The 18,465-nt window shown below is 44.2% G+C and overlaps 1 protein-coding gene across 2 annotated transcripts in view; it reads right to left on the reverse strand.

The window, feature by feature from the left end:
* GRB7 (growth factor receptor bound protein 7) overlaps nucleotides 1-18,465 on the reverse strand; it is a 140,281-nt gene that overhangs the window by 103,071 nt on the left and 18,745 nt on the right. The window contains exon 2 of one of the 2 annotated variants that reach the window (XM_018564493.1): nucleotides 13,267-13,336. In XM_018564493.1, the coding sequence (XP_018419995.1) occupies nucleotides 13,267-13,336 (70 nt within the window). Of the gene's footprint in view, nucleotides 1-4,160; nucleotides 4,331-13,266; nucleotides 13,337-18,465 lie in introns of those variants that run through there. The other variant, XM_018564494.1, reaches the window with a different exon arrangement.

An 18,465-nucleotide genomic window follows, 5' to 3' on the forward strand; every position in this document is an offset into this window, starting at 1 on the left:
TTAGTCACATAGTCACAATCCCATATACAGTATGTCCTATATAGCAACTTTACTTGGAAGAACTTTACAATCCTAAAACAAAACGACCTGCCCTATAGCTAGCAATACACTATGCAATTAATCAAATAGCATGGTGATGAAAGGCTATTTCTATTAAAACCGCTCTGCTGGCAAGTTAACACACTTGTTGGCTTCTTATTTACCTTAGGGACTTAATTGGCATCCAAATTTGCCAGTTCAGTTCAACTGTGTAGTTATTACAATGTCATTTGATGGTATCATGCTTCCAGTGATGCATTCTCAAGGTAGAGTAAACTGGTGAGTCCAGCTGAAAGAATGACATCTTTATTATGGCCTTGTGCAAGAGGGTGGAGCGAAAATTAATGCAAGGAAAATGTCAAGAGTGTAAGGCAGGGATGGCCAAACTGCGGCCCTCCAGCTGTGGGGGAACTACAAATCCCATGAAGCTTTACAAGATTCTCACAGCCACAGACATGACTCCCAGAGAGAGATGCTTCATGGGATTTGTAGTTTCACCTCAGTTGGAGGGCCGGAGTTTGGCCATCCCCGGTGTAAGGGAACCCAGTGGCACCCTACTGTGAGAGAATACAGTGAAGATAAAATGGATTCACCCATAGCAGCCAGTATTTGGATGTCCCCAGGACTTGGGCAATATATTCACAGAACTGGGATGCCGTCCAGGACCCCCCAGAGGGAGATTACTGTGACAAATGATCCTGAGAAGATAGGTAATCTGTAACTGGTCAGAATATCAGAGCCATTGACATTTAGAGAGTAATCCATTACCCAAAGCATGGGTCAGGGCAGGCAGCATTCAGAGAAAAATCCATTATCCTTTTCAGGGAAAGGAGGGCAGCATTCTGAGAGAAGTCCGTTATCCGTAGCAAGTCAAAGCAAGGTACATTTAGAGAAAATTAGAGAAAAGCAAGGCAAGGTAAGAGACACAGAGTCAGGTAGCTTAACACTGTCAAATTGAGTGCTACAGTACTGCAGCCGATCAGGCGGGAGGAGGCAAGGATGCTCGAGTCAACCCCTGCCTAGCAACCAAGATGCTGCCTGTATAGGTGCGCTACCACCCGCCAATCAGTCCAAGGGGTGTATCGTGCCAGGGCGCCTGTCGTTGTGTGTGTCACGTAGTGGCAGCCAAAGCAGGACAGGGAGGGAGATCGAACTTAGCTTCCTTAACAAGGAGTTCATATAAAGGGGCAGGTAATTTAAAGCAGAACTCCAGGTTTTCAAGGATCCTCCCAGTGCCATTTTTACCAATGATCTGCTGGCCAGTCTTCCTCTTTTCCTCTGGGAGAGGCATGCACCTAGTGACATGTGAGCACCGTTCAGTGCAGCAGTACTTGGAGATCAGGCTGCATGATGATGGCACCCCACAGGTTGGATCTATGACAGCCTGGGCTCAGGGGAAGTGAGTTGAATGACCATAGCTGCCATTCAATCTAGAAGGCTGAGAAACATCTAGTGGTTTAAAGGAATTACTATTGACGACAGCTCTAGATTGAAGGTAAGTACTCCAGAAAGGGGCGGCTTTACTTTTGTTTTAACTTTACTGTGCATCTAATTCTTTCTTAAAAACTGAAGTTCTGCTTAAAACGAAGGCTGCTTTGTCATAGCTATAACACTAATTTTGGTTGGACTTGGCCTTTGGGAGAATGAAGACTTAAGCTGGCCATACATGGATTGAATTTCAGTTTTTTGCTGCTCGTCCAAAATACAATCCGTTGGGGGCAGAGCTGGATTTACTCTCTCTGCTGCCCCAAGGCCAGATTCCTCAACGCACCCCCTACTTGCTGTCCCCCCCCCCACCCCCACCATGGAGAATGGGAGACCTGCAGGCTGCATACAATGTCGCCAAGATCACTTGTTCAAAACAAGCGGTGGCTTCCCCGCTGTACATTCAGCTCTGCTTGGCCAAAGCAGGGCTAAATGTAGAAAACAACTACCCGGCCGGGTAGATATCAGTTCCACACCCATGCTGCTCCTCTACTCCCTGCTGCCCCAACACCACCTGGCATGGCAAAAGTTAATTTGCAACCAATTTTTGTTGAAGGAGCTGGAGAATTGTCATCCAAGCAGCGACTACGGCCAATCAGCTGCACTCACTGTCCAAGTAATTTTCACATCTCTAGGGGCGCTGGCTGTCGGAATACAATAGCTGAAAGGGGAGATTTCTTTTGTCCATGCTTTTTTTTAGCATGAATAGAGAAATCTAAAAGGTTTTCTTTTGTTCAGCCCGCAATTTGATTTAAATGTGTATGACCAGCTTAAGATACATCAGTTGCAGAAATTTTAACACTGACCATTTTATTAATACATCTTTCACTAACCATCTGTCTAAAAATATGTGTGTGGTTGAAAATGTGGTGGGTTCATAGTGATGCAGATGGGTCTGTCTTGGAAATCAATACATCTTTCTGTGAATAGTTAATACAAGGTTCCAACACCATAACCACGTGTTATAGATGCTGGTAAGCCAGTCAAAATATAGCAAACTCTGGATCCCAAGTTATGCCAGAACTACAGGTTTCAGTATAACTAGAAAAGCAAGACATTCTGAGACTTGTAACTCCACCAGCCGGAACAGAGCAGACTCTAGATGCCAAGTTATGCCAGAACTACAGGTTTCAGTATAACTAGAAAAGCAGGATAATTCTGAGACTTGTAGTTCCACCAGCCAGAACAGAGCAGACTCTAGATCCCAAGTTATGCCAGAACTACAGATTTTAGTATAACTAAAAAAGCAGAACATTCTTAGACTGGTAGTTCCACCAGCCAGAACGAGGCAAGCTCTGGATCCCCATTTATGCCAGAGCTACAGGTTTCAGTATAACTAGAAAAGCAGAACATTCTTAAACTTGTAGTTCCACCAGCCAGAGCGGAGCAGACCCTAGATCACAAGTTGTGCCAGAACTACAGGTCTCAGTATACCTAGAAAAGCAGGATAATTGTGAGACTTGTAGGTCCACCAGCCAGAGCGGAGCAGACCCTAGATCACAAGTTATGCCAGAACTACAGGTCTCAGTATACCTAGAAAAGCAGGATAATTGTGAGACTTGTAGGTCCACCAGCCAGAGCGGAGCAGACCCTAGATCACAAGTTGTGCCAGAACTACAGGTCTCAGTATACCTAGAAAAGCAGGATAATTGTGAGACTTGTAGGTCCACCAGCCAGAGCGGAGCAGACCCTAGATCACAAGTTGTGCCAGAACTACAGGTCTCAGTATACCTAGAAAAGCAAGGGCATTCTAAGACTTGTAGTTCCATTACAGCTGGAGAGCAGAAACCGGTATATTTTTATCTGAACTACATAAAACAGATTAGACTTAACGTGTTGTGTTTACGTTTTATCCCTGTGTTCCTTCCTATCCCATTCTTTCCATCCTTCTTCCTCTACTATCGTTTAATCATCTTACAGACAGATTTTGTAATAGGTTAGACATTTATACTATAGAGGACAAAAAGGATTTTAGACACATACAGCCTAACCCCTGTAAGCTCCTAAACGTAGTTAAACTTTACTCATACTCGTAGACTGCCATTAACTTCAATCTGTTTGTATTTTACAGTCTGAGCTAACCATCTGTAACGTAATTCTCCTGCAGCAAAGAAGACTCCATAACTAGATATATGTTCTATAAGGCTGACTTATATCTTACGTTATCGTCAATAAAGGATGCACCCATAGCTTGTTGCGTCCCTTAGCGACCAATCAAAAATTTGCCTTAAGTAGCAGACAGAATAATGCAAGCTGAATCTTATCTGCCCACCCTGGATCTCTACTGGCCACAACTTTTCCTAAATAAAGCCTAATTTCTTAGCACGGCCAACACAAGCTGTTGAACTACAAGCCTCAGCACGCCAGACAGGGATGAAATCCTCAGCTCACCTCTATCGTACTTGAACTGGACCTCTCCTAGTTCCCATACTGTTCACCGGTTGTCAGAGTTAAAGAATGGTGAACATATCGCTGGTGTTAGACCTTTAAGCATATACATGTATCCAGTGTTGTCAGCTTATGAAACACTCCTGCTGATAACACGCACTCACTCATGCACACAAGCCAAAGCTCACGTTCATTCACACAGCTGACTGGGTTACGTTATCTACGGTGGTCTCGTGACGAGTTCCTACCTGTACCAATGACCAGTACAGAGATCCTGGGGGGGGCTCTTCACCAAGCGGAGAACTGGCAATTCCTGTTTATCCTCCTCTCTTTATCTACCTGTCTTGATTTACATGGGCACTCCTCTCAGGTGACATCACCTGGAAACCCTTCTCCCGCCCTCTTAATATATGAATCAGAGGCATCCTATTGAGCAGCCGGGCCAGGTTGCATAGATATGAGCTACGAGTTTTAGGGCAGTGGGGGGCAGAGGAGGTCTTCCATAGTGCTGGTATACACAAATGTTGGTGTGTCTAGTAAGGGGGTAGGTTTTTCTGGATGAAGAGTCTACTGCACAAAGACGTCACACATGTACTTGTCTTGTATGTACATACTTTACACTCCCTGCTGAAGCTACGTGAACTCTTGGACTGTCTCCAGTGCCCATGAACGATCCTTTCCTCCTCCTCCTCCTCCTCCTCCTCCTCCTCTGTCTGTTGAAAGGGAATTAGCAGCCAAGCCTCATGTTTAGTGAGGGGGAAGTGGGGGGGCCCAGGCTATGTGATAGACAGCACATGCACTTACTGTACAATTTCATCATGGTGCCGTCCAACATATCCGCCGACCTTTGCGGGTCCTTTGGCTTAACCAAACATATCATAGCCAGCTGTAACATGAGGTCATGCTATCCCTTGGAAAATGCTCGTGGATAATGCTAACACTCAGCTGTAGTCAGCATCATGCGATACAGATGAGGTGATCGCAAAGACCTATCTCGCCTTTCTAAGAATATCACGTTCTATCGCAGGATGAGAGAAGAAACAACTTAAAAAAATAATTTAATATCCATTTTGTTCCCTTTAACCACTTTGCGTCCAGAGCAATTTTGCGCACATCTGTTAAAATCTGCATTTTTGGCTAGAAAATTACCGCTCAAAAATAATATATGATATGAAACCTGTAGAATAAAATGGAGGCAATTGCATTTTTTTTTTATGCCGCACAATATTTGCACAACTGTTCAATCAAATCAATAGGCAAAAATACACTAAAATGGATGTTAGTGCACACATAAACTACCGTATATAATCCACAATTTTTGGGGTAAAATATAAAAGATGAGGTTGCATTGAGTAAATAGATACCAAACATGTCAAACCTCAAAATTGTGTGCAGCCGTCACATGGCGAAACAGTAACCATAATTGTTCATAGGCAAAGTTTTAAAAGCCTTTACAGGTCATCAGTTTAGAGGTAACAATGAATGATGGCTCTAGAATTATTGCTCTCACTCCGACGTTCGCGGCGATGCCTAACATGCATGGTGCAATTGTTGCTTGCATACAGGTGTGCGCCTTATGCATGCGTTTGCATTTGTGTGCGCAGGGTGAAATGATTGCTTTAAAAATTTATTTTACTATACATTCTTCAATTGTCTTAACATTTTCTTTTCATTCAACTTTATTGCTATCACAAGGGGGCTCACAAGCCCCTTAAGTGATAGCTTTGGGCAGGTTACAGGTACTCTTTACGGAGAATACACTGTGCTTAATCAGCCACAGTGGAGGGCATTTGGGAAAAATAGAAAATAAAAACTGCATTTCCTATCTTTTGCTCCCGCCAAGGCATTGTCTGATTGGACAAGGTAGACATCACCCACAACCCCCCCACCCAATCAGAGAATGCCTTGCATGCATGAGGCCTATTATTCAGAGCTATTGCTTGGAGCTTGCCATTTTATAGATTTTAAAGCTCTGCTGAGCGAATGGCTCAGCTTTACGCTGGGCAGAAGTTTCATACATGAGCCCATTGTCTTTGGCCATTGTGGTCCCAATATGTGTATCCAGGGTATTGCACATATGGCACATGCCCTGAGCACCACTTGAATGGGGGGGGGGGGGGAACACATCTACCCACCCAGTCCTTAGCAACCAGGGAAACTCTGGCTAGCGTCCCGCCCAGCTCCTGGCAACCAGTGAGTGTCAGCCGGTGATGTCACTGGTTGCCAGGAGCTGGACGGGACGCCAGGGGCGCAATTTGTTGTAGATATGCCTCTTGATTCTGGCCACTGCTCTTTTGGATTCTGAGACACAGCTGTCATTAGTTGTATACCCATTGCTGAAACAGAGCAATCCATATATCTACAATTCCCCTACAGCAACATGCAATTTTCAACCATTTCACACTGTGCAGAATACTTAACATTGAGTTTACAGTGGGGGGAATCTATCAAGCTAGAGCTGACAGAATCTGGAGCAGTTGCCCATGGCAACCAATCAGCATCTCTCTTCTGTTTGCTCAGTTGAGATTTGAAAATGAGAGATAGAAGCTGATTGGTTGCCATGCAAATTTACTCCAGATTTTGTCTGCTCCAGTTTTGATAAAATTCCCCCCACTGTATATTATGGTAAAACCTCTGTCAGGTTTTTATTAGTTTGTGTAGAAAAGAAAAAGGCCCGGCAGATGCACGCCACTGCGTCACTTACTCTGCAATATGCTCCCAGACTCCCACCAAAGCTTCCTGCATGAAACTTCTCCAGTGCAGGATGCCAGCCATGATGAGCCCCCCTGATGTCAATGGTTGCTAGGACTGCCTGGCAGTCCTAGCAACCAATGGATGCATGGAGGAGGACCCTTGACATAATAGGTTGCTAGGACACCAGCAGTCCTTGCAACCAACGATTGAAGAGGACTGCGGTGTGCGGACCGATTGCCGACATGTGGTTGGCTATGGCTTCCAGTGGAGCAAGCCATAATTGAGCGCAGGTTGGCGATCAGTCCATGTCCGGACCTTGGGCCGGACAGAGATAGGTGAAGGGACAAATAAGGCACAGGGTTCTTAAAATGCCCCGGTCTTACATCTTTAGGAAACCTTACTTTTTCTCCATCGTCGTCTACTTCATGGATGCCACACAATTCAAGTGTACACAGACATCCACAACTTGTGTCCAGTTATTTTTCAGCTTGCGTACCTAAGCAGAGCCAAATCATCAGAATAAAGAATGACACCAGTGACTCACAACACAGACATAATTTAAGCAAAGCAAGATGACAAATTTACACACCACTCCCGACACAGGTGACAGTAACAACCAGGACAGATGTGTGGGTCATACATGACATGGAATATAGGAATGTTAACTCATTGCTTGAATGGATTACATGTAACTTCAGAACTAATGAGGCACATTCCTGACATCTATGTGCTGCCTGACATCCGGTAGAGAATGATAGGAAACTGAAAGCCTGGGGGACAGGTGTGTTCTGCTGAAGGTACACATGACACATGTATAGGGTTTGGGCTTAGAATTGACAGTAAGCCCTTGATCACACGGGTGGTAAGGGGGCGGTAAAACCAGACAGTTGATGTGCAGCTTTACTGCTCTACGCAATGCCCGCTGCAAAGTCAGCACTGCGGGCAAACACTGCTGCATACATTGTCATGGGTTTCATGTGTGGCGTCACATTGCGGCAAAAATATACATGTCGCATTTGACAGGTGCTGCCGCTTATCAGGTGCAATCATTGAAATGAATAAGACAATTGCAATGGACAATCCCCATTGGGATGAAAAACAAAAACTGCATTCAGGAGGCGGCAGTATCGCCTCCAAAGCACCAGGCAGCTGCTGTTCCAATACCCTTTAAAAACGAGTCCACCATGTGAACGAGGCCTAAGGCACAACAAGCACTGTCAACCACAGGGGACGGCAAACAGAGGTTATTGGGGAGCTACAAGTCCCAGCAAGTGATGTCAACTGGAGCCATTAACAAAGTCAAGGGATAGTTATGCAACTGGTGTGCAGATAACTGAAACCAGTAGTGTACAATTTGATGGTTTGATGGATGGTTTGAATCCGCATCCAGGACACTATCTGCATGGTGTTTGGATGTTCTCTTTGAGCTTGCATGGCTTTCCTCCTGGTACTCTGTTTTCCACCCACACTACAAGACATGCTAGTAGGTCAATTGGCTCCTGTCTAAATTGGCCCTGTGTGTATGTGAGACCCTTAGACTGTAAGCTCCTTGAGGGCAGAGACTGATGTAAATGCACAGTATGTAAGGTACCTTACGACATGCCTGTGTCATACATTTTGATAGGTTTCCAGTGATTTTAATGGAATAAATTTTTAGGAAAAGATTCAGAAGTCAGAATCCAGCCAATTAACATCAAGGCACCTCGGTTAAATAGAGTCATACCTATAGCTCTGTGATCAGGAAACCTCATGTTCTCTGCTGGTTGAAGGACCCTAGCTCTGACTCAGCAGGGGACGTGATGAATCTCAGGTGAGGGACCACTGCTTACACTCATGGGTCCTTCTCCCAATCGTTTTTTGTGGTCTAACACTCTGCTTTTTATTTCAGGCTACTGGCCCTTTAAACAACTTTAGAGGACCCAGGACGTTTAGGAGGGAAAAGCTCTCCCCGTGGACTTCTGGAACTTTCTGCAGCATCCTAGATAAGTATGGTTCTGAGGGAAGTCAGCGCCATTTGTCCAGATTGCAGCTCAGCAAGCCCCTTCCCTCCCTCCCTAGTCGCTGCGTTTTACTTGCTTTGTCACCTCAGGGGGGGACTATACATTTAAGTGATTGATTTTGCTTGAGTTGTAATGACTGGGCAAGTGGTTGGTTTTAAAGGTTTTACTAATTTATTCGTACCACTAAAATGCCGCAGCCATTGTTATGCCAATATCTGGTGGTATGTGTCTTTATTTATTTATTTATTATGATGTTATGTTTACCATTTAAATGTCACCTGCAGTCCCATGGTGTTGTCGTGTTGAAGAAGTGTTTCATTTCTGTTGTTCTTGTGTTTATTCTTACAGACTTTCTTGAAAAAGGAACAATAATAAACTCTGAACGTTATATTGAAACTCTTACTGCATTAAAAATAAAGAATCAAACGAAATGGAATATTAAAGGAAACACTTCTTCAACATGACAGCACCAGGCCTCACACAAGTGCAGCAACAAGAGATGCAATTTAACACCTGGACTTTTCAGTGCTGCTGCATCCACCGCATAGCCATGACCTGGCTCCTAGTGATTACCACCTGTTCCCAAAACTAAATGGACACTTGAAGGGCCAGCATTTTATCTGTGATGAAGAGGTGAAGTCTGCAGTGAGGAAATGGTTTCCAAAATAAAACACTTTGAGGGGAATTTATCAAAACGGGAGCAGACAAAACCTGGAGCAGCCGTGCCCAGCGACCAATCAGCTTCTCTCTTTTATTTTTCAAATCTTAACTGAACAAACTGAAGAGAGAAGCTGATTGGTTACTGTGCACAGCTGCTCCAGATTTTGACTGCTCCAGTTTTGATAAATTCCCCTCAGTTTTTTGGGGTTTTTTTAAGGACGGGTTTCAAAAACTAGTGCAGCGTTGTTGGATGTGCTTTGAAAATAAATGATGCAGGTATATATACTTTTCTGGTTTTATTAAAATATCTTTTCCCTTTCATTCTCTATTTAAGTGGAGGCAACATTTGTCAGCCACCTCCCGTGCACAGGGACCATAGGGAACAAAAGTTGCCACCCTCCAGAAGGAAGGACAGTGTCAGCACCAATTCAGAGATAATCTATAAAGGTGGCCATACACTGTACAACCATCGCAAGACCTTAGTCTTGCGATGGTTGTAAAGTGATTACAACCATTGCGGTCATCGGGCTTCCGATGACCGCAATGCTGAACGGGCAGTGTGCGCGTGCGCACACCGGCCCGTTCGGCATTTGTCTCCCGAGCACCGTTCAAACCAGCCGAAAATCGTACGATTTACGGCTGGTTTTCTAGCTTGCTCCTTAGACAAAAGACGTGCGACCGTACGTCTTCGTTCACACTGCTCGATTCTCGTACGATCGCGGGATTTCCCGCGATTCTCGTACGAGAATCGAGCAGTGTATGGGCACCTTTACAGTGATGCACAAATTGTTGGAACTGCAACAGCATATACTGATTGTATTACTGACTGCAATATGTCTTTTGAGCTGTAGATGGCACTATAGTGCAATGTTAGTCTCTCTATATGCATGCTTATCTATGATACACAGGAAGTTTTCCTATATATGTTTCCTGCATAATGCTGTATTCTGATATAATGTACTTATATGCAAGAAACATTTAATTCAGCATTCCTTAAGATCTCAGTGCTTCATCTAAACACATAACCAACATAAATGACATACATTTTTATTAACAGTTAAGGTACTTGAATACATTTGTAAGATTTAACTCCTGAGTTTAGGATCACTTAAAGAGAATCTGATGCAAAACCTGTCATAGGTCTCTTTCACATGGACATCCCAATCAGATCTTCCTGTCACTTTGACAGATGGATCCGATCTGAAACTCTATTTTAGTCTATGAGCAGGCGGGTATCAATGGACTTGCGTCTGTTTGATTTTACATTTGATTACATTTGATTACCCCCAAATCCTTTCTATTTTTCAGACCTAAACATGATGGATTGGAGGTAAAAGGATGTAAACAGACTCAGATTCATTTACATCAGCTTGCCCATAGACTAACATGGGTCAGTTAAGCTCAGTTTTTCCTCCATCACAAGATGGAGGCAAACAACTGAACGGACGCGGGTGTCACAAGAGTGACATGGGTCCCATTCTGCTCCAGTTCAGCAGGGGATCTGTTCACAGAGTTTTTGAGCGCTCTAGGGGAAAAAAGGTAACAGAGAACAAGGAAGAAGTTGGCCACTGATGATGTCAAAATGGTGGCACAAGATTATAGGAGGAGGAGGATAAGAAACGTATTAGGATGTGGCAACAAAGTAACAAAGGTGGCAAGTAATTATAATTAGATGCGTTTATTTTGCAATAGTTGCTACAGTAATGGTAGCAGTGTGGAATGATGGTGGAATGTCTGCTTTAAAGAGACCCTGTTGTCAGACCATTAATTTCAGCACAAATCTACAAATTAGAAGTGCATTTAAAGTATTGTGTGCGATTTACCTGTAAATGTCTCCTTGTGTAGACATCCAGAAGCCTTGAGCCTGGGTGCTGCCATCTTGGACCTGATGCTATCAGCCCCAGCAGACTCAGAGCTGTCTTCCCTTTTGCTGTTACATAAAAGGGTATATAGAAGTAGGTACAGGTAAAGGAAAGAGCTGAGGAGCTGGGCCACCATGGACAATAATTACACACTCACAGAAGAGGAGAGGGCTATGACTTGTAAGGAGGGAGGGGGAACTGTGGAACTCCTGGAGTGGTTGAATTCCCTAGCAAGTTCGAAAGCACATTGCAAGTGAGTAAAATCTGATGTATGGAAAGGAAAAATGCTGCCAAGAAGTAAACATTTAAAATACTTGATTTTTCTGTGCTTTCAACTGCATTTTTGTGTGTGACAAGTTCTCTTAAAAAGGAACTTTACCCATATCTTTGAAATGACAACACACACACTGTCACAATATCCGGAAATCCGTGCCGTATTTTTGCATTGCTCCCTGGTTCTGGGCTGTCGGCCTATGGTGTCTCTCAAGGCTGCAGCCAATCTGCTCTCCTCCTCCACTTGTTGCTCTTAGTGTAAGCAACAAGTCTTATGCCTTGTTCCGTACCTCTAATGATCCCTGTGCTTACGATTGGATCCTTGTGCCTTTGGCTTGCCTGTACCAGCTGGTATCCCTGTTTGGCGTTATCCCCTGCTTTGCTCCTTGCGCCCCTACTATAGTATTTCAGTGGTTACCTTTAGTATATTGCTGCAGACCTTAATTGCTTTCACCTGTGTGCTGTGAGTCTCTCTATGCTGCCTTCATTGCCTCACTTCTACTGTGTTTTCCCTCTCCAGCCTTTGTGTGTTTTGCTTCCTCCTATTTACTTGCTTTCTTGTACTTCAGTTCCGTCACTTACCTTCCAGTGTATCGTCCTATATGCTTTGCTGTCACCCCTTTTACTTCTGTGCTTCTCTCTTACCTTGTGGCTGTGTTGGATTCGTCCTTGTCTGCACACCCCCTGTGTGCATACATCCCTTTGTGCTTCTTCATGTACTTTTCTCTCTGCTATCCTTTGTATGCATGTGCAATGCACATTTCCTGATTACTTTTGTAAATTACACCTTCCTGCTCCTAGGTGTGCCTCTAAGCTACTTACCCTTCCCGAGTGTCCTTGTTTAGCTACCCTCTTCAGTATATTCTGCTGTGCGTTTTGCACCTTTTGCTTGTGACTGTCTCCTCTTTCTCTCATTGTGTGCCACTGTTCCTATCTTCCTCCTCTTGGTTACAAGTTTCTTCCCTACCTGTTGTTTGTATCCAGTTCTTCGACTAGTCCTTTTTCGTCTGTGTGGGTGCGCTAGAGGGCCGCAACCTGGAAGGTGTCCAGCAGCCAATCATCCTCACCACTAGAGGCTCTGTCAAATACTTGGCCCTTCTTAGATTCTGCGCACAGACCATTAGTTCCTCTCTCCCTGTGACCAACATCCCAGAAATCCCTCCTGTCTGTGACTCCTACCAACTCCTCAAACCCCGGAGCTCGCATACCCTAGTGCCCCGGTCCCCAGACCGTGACACACACCTTTAGAAATGTTTAGTAATGACAATCTACAAACACATACTTTTTAGATAATCGCTGGCTTTATTTTTTGCATACCTTGTTTTTCTTTTCCTCCTCAGTCTTCTCACAGTGGCCATTTTTTTTTTTTTTTTACTAAGGGCAGGTTACTAGATCTCCCTTTACTTCCTGGGGCTCTGGCACATGTGACTAGGACGTGTGACCATGCACATTATCCCGGGGGGGCTTTTTCTGAGATCTCATGAGATTACAGATGAGATTTCCTAGTAATTTACTGCTGATGTAACCTTCCCTGGATGCAATGCTTGGGCATATATTAAATCACTAATGACCAAGTGAACCAGGAAGTGGAAAAACAATAATTGCAAGTAAAAGAAAAATATGTTTTTATATAACTAATGAATGCAAGATTATTTCAGAGCTGTGTGCTGATGTGGTTTTTAGTGAAAGGGGGTAAAGGTCTTCTTTAAACATAATCTCACTTCTCACTGTGCCTCATAGCAGGAACAATCCTGGCGGTCCATAAAATAGATGATAAATATATAACATTCACATCCACATTGTAAGATAGCAGTAAAATATTTACAAGGTGTCATTATACATAGATAAGGCTCTCTTGTACTCACCATCTCCCAAGCTGTCGTCATTGCCGTCACAGTCTTGCAGCTTGCAGTTCACCCATTGTCCACCATTTTCCTGCAAATGACAGCTGCACATTCTCATCATTGCTCCAAATTTTTTTTTAAACCACATGTTTCAGTTATAATGACAGATAATGCAATTATTTCTATGTATGACACATTTTAAAGCAGAAATCCAGCCTTGTCTTGTACAGGCTACTCTCCTGTATAGAAATTGCACTGCACAACGTGAGCTTCTTACAGTGTGTATTAGAACCTACAGCAAATTGGATGGAGCCCGTCCCTTTCATTCATTGGATTTCAGTTCTTTCAATCATGGAGGCTCAGCATCATATGCGGGTGTTAAGCTGGCCACAGACCTTGTAAGGTAATTAAAAACACGTACGATCTGGTAATCTTGGACAGGCAGCTCGTACTTGCGATCGTTGCAAGCCCGCCCCTCAGAGGGGCGGGCTTCCGATAACCGCAATGCTGAATGGGCAGTGTGTGACTGCGGCATTTATCTTCCAAACATGCCACACACCCGCCGACAATCGTATGATTCTCGGCGGGTTTTTGGACATGTTCCTAAGATAAAAGTCGTGCAACCGTAGAGAATGTTCTCTCTCAGGTGCTCCTTTGCTCAGTGTGCGGGTGCAATAACCAGCCTGCTATTGGCCATTGCAATTTGAAATAGCCAAAAGCAGGCCAGATTTGGCTCCCCATTGTTTTTATATTCTGCTGCAGACCGCAAAATCTAGCTGCTGGCTGGCTGCAAGATATACACAAAGAATTTCCCTTAGCAACAAAATAAATTTAGTAGATAACACATTTTTTTTAGTGTCCCCATATCTATCAAGCAACCGCAAAAAAAAAAAAAAAAAAAAAAAGAGAGGACATTTGGTTGCTTGAATGCCAGATAATGGGGAGAATACTGTTTAATCACTTACAATGGATGCAGCTCCTTGATGTTTAACAGTTTTAGCTTCCAGCAGTGTCCCGTGAGTACTGGTCCTGATATCCTGTTTTAGGATGGCTCCTTTCCCTTGCAGGGTCCTATGGAGCCACCCTTGTGTGTGCTATCCAGCTGTGTGTATGTGTATCTCTACAAAGACACAGCAAGGCAAGACACTCCCCGTCCCTCTGCTTTCTGTTCCTCCTTTCTCCAAGCTAATAGATGGAGAGCTGCTCTGCCCTTTGTGATTTTGTATTGGATAGGAAGTTTAGGGAAGCTGAGCTGAGAGAGTTGGAGCTGTTCCAACTCTTTTGCTGGGCAATGTATATTTGATTGTTCTGGATTCATTATTGAAAAAAGTTTAAGAGTTACATATTACCTTTTAACATTGTACATTGGTAAATGTGATCACATGACTGGTAAATACAAGAGAGCAGCAGATATATTTGGCTCCCCTGACCTCTTGGGTTTAAATTGCTCTCTTTTCCTTTCTGGCAGTTTTGCCTCAGAGATATCAATATGACTATCCGGCAGGAAGATAAAGTGGCAGGAAGATAAAGTTGTTCAATGGTCACAGTTATCATACTCTGCTTTCGTGACAGAATTGTATGCTATATTATGCAACTGCCATGGGTGTACCATAGGCCATGCAGCTTTTATTATATCCTGTGCTAGAAGCAGCCAGCCCTACACTGCTGCCAATAACAAAGTATTTTTTATAGCCACCGCTTTTTTTCCCCCGCTTTGAATATAATAGGGAGGGGTTAGAACCCCGATCAAGTCATGTCTTGCTGTCTTTGTCCCGTTGAGGAGATTTTCCTTAATTTTCTGTCCCTGAGACACAACAGTAAAAAAAGATAGGAAATATCACTAAATAAGGGCATTTCCTATCTAACATTGGCCATACACTGTTAGGGCCCATTCACACCTAAAGCATGTACGCACACAGTCGCATGATGCACCTAGCATGTGTTACTGTGTGCTAGGTGCATTGCATTGCCATTCATTTGAATGGCACTCCCATCCACCTTGCACTGTTTTTCACAGGAACACGTGGTACTGCAATACCGTGTATTGCATTGCGCAGCAGAGTAAAAATGTAATGCGTGTACTACTTTTTTTTCCCATTACACTGCAACGCAATGCATGGTTTTGTGGTACTGGGTGTTGCACTGCATTGCAGTGTGCAGAGGCCAGGAGGTGCATTGGGGTACCAGGCAAGTAAATGCTAAAAACTAGGAGGGGCATTTATCAAAACTGGAGCAGACAAAACCTGGAGCAACTGTGCATGGCAACCAATCAGCCTCTCTCTTTCATTTTCAAATCTTAACTGCACAAGCTGATTGGTTGCCATGGGCAACTGCTCAGATTCTGACTGCTCCAGTTTTAATAAATTCCCCACTGAGTGTGTTGTGCAATAGCATGCATTAATTGCATGGTTTTGTGTGGTTGTGTGATCTGGCCCTTAGAATGTCAGTTGATGTAAGGAATTGGTAGCAGTTTTTAAGCTGGCCGTACACTGCTTGAAATTTGAGCAATGTGTGGCCCCATTGGTGCCCTTCTGTTTGAAAAAAATTGATTTTTCAATGGCCTTCCAACAAAGGGTTGGGTTTTAAAGTGTAGCTGCAAAAAAAATGGCCATACACCTATAGATTATCTGCAGATTTTCTATAGTCAGGTGGAAAAAAATAGATTCCTCCATCGACGCTAATCTGTGTGGATGGAGGAATCTCCCACTGGGTAAAGCTTCAGTATCTTGTTAGTAGGCCCTGCTGGCTCTCAAAATAGCTGAACATTGCCTGCATCCAATCAGATTGTTCAGATTTGACAGCCAGCGGGGTCGACTAGCAAGATACTGAAGCTTGGCCCACTGGGCGATTCCTCCATCCACACAGTTTTGTGTAGATGGAGGAATCTGTTTTTTTCCACCTGACCATAGAACATCCTCAGATAATCTATAGGTGTATGTCCTGTTTTACACTGTGTTACCCATCAGGCTCGTCAAAAGTCAATTACTGAATCAACTTTCGTGGAAGGAGCCGTCAGAATACAATAGCCACAGCAGGAGATTCGAATGCTGTTAATGGAGAAATCCATTTCCCTTTGGAGGATTTTGCCTCCCCTCTTGCTCTGGTGACATCTCTAAAATTTCTAATTTCCCAGACGTCCCAAGTCTCACGGACGTTCCGGGAGTCTCCCGCTATTAGATAGCGGCTCCCGGACGCCCGCAAGAGAGACATTTTATCCCGGAAAGGATCTAAACCTTTGCGGGTCTGCTGCGCTCACTAGTTCTGCTGAGTGTAAATAAAGTTTTTAGCTGTAAGGGAAAAAAAAGATCGTGCCTGCAGATCCTGTAACGGTGGCTGGTCAGTGGGAGGGGTTTAGGCACGGCAGGGCGGCCTGTGATTGGCTGGAGACAAAAGTCAGACACCTTGTGATGAGTCCCGAGGGGGAGCCGATAGAAGACGCCTGTGGAGGGTGAGTGGCACACTTCCTAGTCTTGTCATGTACTGTAGTGTTAATAATCACAAATAAAATAAAAACATAATGTAATTAATAATAATAAAATGGTATAATATCTACTATGTTTGAATCCCTGAAATAAGGTTTTGCAGGTTGGGATGTCTGAATTTCCCCTCACTTCCTGTCTCAACAACAATGGTAACCAAGACAAAAGGAAGACACAGACAGCAATAAAACCCTGACAAAGGGTCTAGTCCTTCATGACTATCCCAAACTAAAAATGAAAGTTTTGCCTTTACATACACTTTAAATTGTCGCACCCATACACGCATGCAGTTGCTGACTATCAGTGACACATTGCCATGTAGAACAAAGGGTTCTGGATTGCTGCCGTGCATACCAGTGCAATCCAGCTGGGCTTTCTCTGCTCAGTTTGTATGTGTTTTTCTCAAATGTGTTTTATTTCTGATTTCCTTTGCATGATGTACCATATTGCTGAAGGCACTCGGCATCACTGGACTCACTGGAGCCAGATTGGTGTACAGGTTCAGCAACACCCAACATGCAGGCAAGTGATCTGATGGTGGTTGCATAGTTGTGGCACCTGTGTGGCATTTTTCCCACTGAGCACCAATGTAATGGGGCATTTCTCTGCCACTAACCACTGATATAAGGGGGAACTTCTTTTCTGACCACCAATATGATGGGGTACTTTACCACTGACCACCAGTAACATTGGGCAATTCTTCACTCACCACAAATGTAAAAGGGCACTACACTGACCAGCAATCAGCAGAGGAGCAGACCTAAGAGAGACGTTTCTCTCTCAGGCCTGCTCCTCTGCTGACTGACAGCAGGCAGTGGGTGGGTGCAATAGCCAACCTTCTACTGGCTATTGCAAATTCCAATAGCCAATAGCAGGCTGGCTATTGCACCTGCCCACTGCCTGCTGTTTACATTCAACTGCTGTGTGCGGAATCTAGCCGCCGGCAGATAAATAGGGCTGGGGGGTTTTGGGTCTTGTGGGGCCACAATGGAGGCACTGGATTTGGGGGCACACTGGAACCACTGGAAGGTAGGGGGGGCATACTGAAGGCACAGGATGTGTGGGAGGACACTCAAGGTAGTGGTTGCTGCTGCAGCGGCAGGGCTCTCCTTCACTGTCAGCACTTATTGGTAAATGTAAGACTGATACCGATTATTAAAAAATTTGTGAATATCAGCCATAATAATTGGTAGAGCCAATAATCGATCGACCCCTACCACCAATGTAAGAGAGTTCTTTCAAACTTAAAGTAGTAATAAAGTCAATTTTGTTGGCATATATCTACTGCTAGTAAGCAGTAGATATTGTATATGCCCCAAGATAAAAAAAAAAGTTGGCAAGCACCGCTCGCTCCCGGCAGCAGAAGTCCCGGCTCCCGAATGATGTGAAGAAGGAAGTGTGGGCGGGTGCATGCGCGGAGAGGAGGAGAGCAAGGCTGAAGCTGGATGAATGCAGCCGGGAGTGTGCACGTCGGTCAGACTCCGTGGCACAGGAAGAAAGAGGAGTCTGCGGTGGATCAGAGACCAGCACCAGCGCAAAAATTATTAAATTGGACCTTTACACTTGAAAATCATATTCTACCAATGCATTCCAATATGTATGATGATTAATAATAACATAGACATGCCATGCATAGGTGTAAAATGCTGTGATTATGAAATACTTACACTTGCAGAGCATTCACCTCCTGCTTTGAAAGGGCAACATGCCTTCAGTTTGCCAAAGCAATGCACACCGGGAT

The sequence above is a fragment of the Nanorana parkeri genome, unplaced genomic scaffold (assembly GCF_000935625.1).
Source record: "Nanorana parkeri isolate BGI_ZX_2015 unplaced genomic scaffold, ASM93562v1 scaffold756, whole genome shotgun sequence".
Lineage (NCBI taxonomy): Eukaryota > Metazoa > Chordata > Amphibia > Anura > Dicroglossidae > Nanorana > Nanorana parkeri.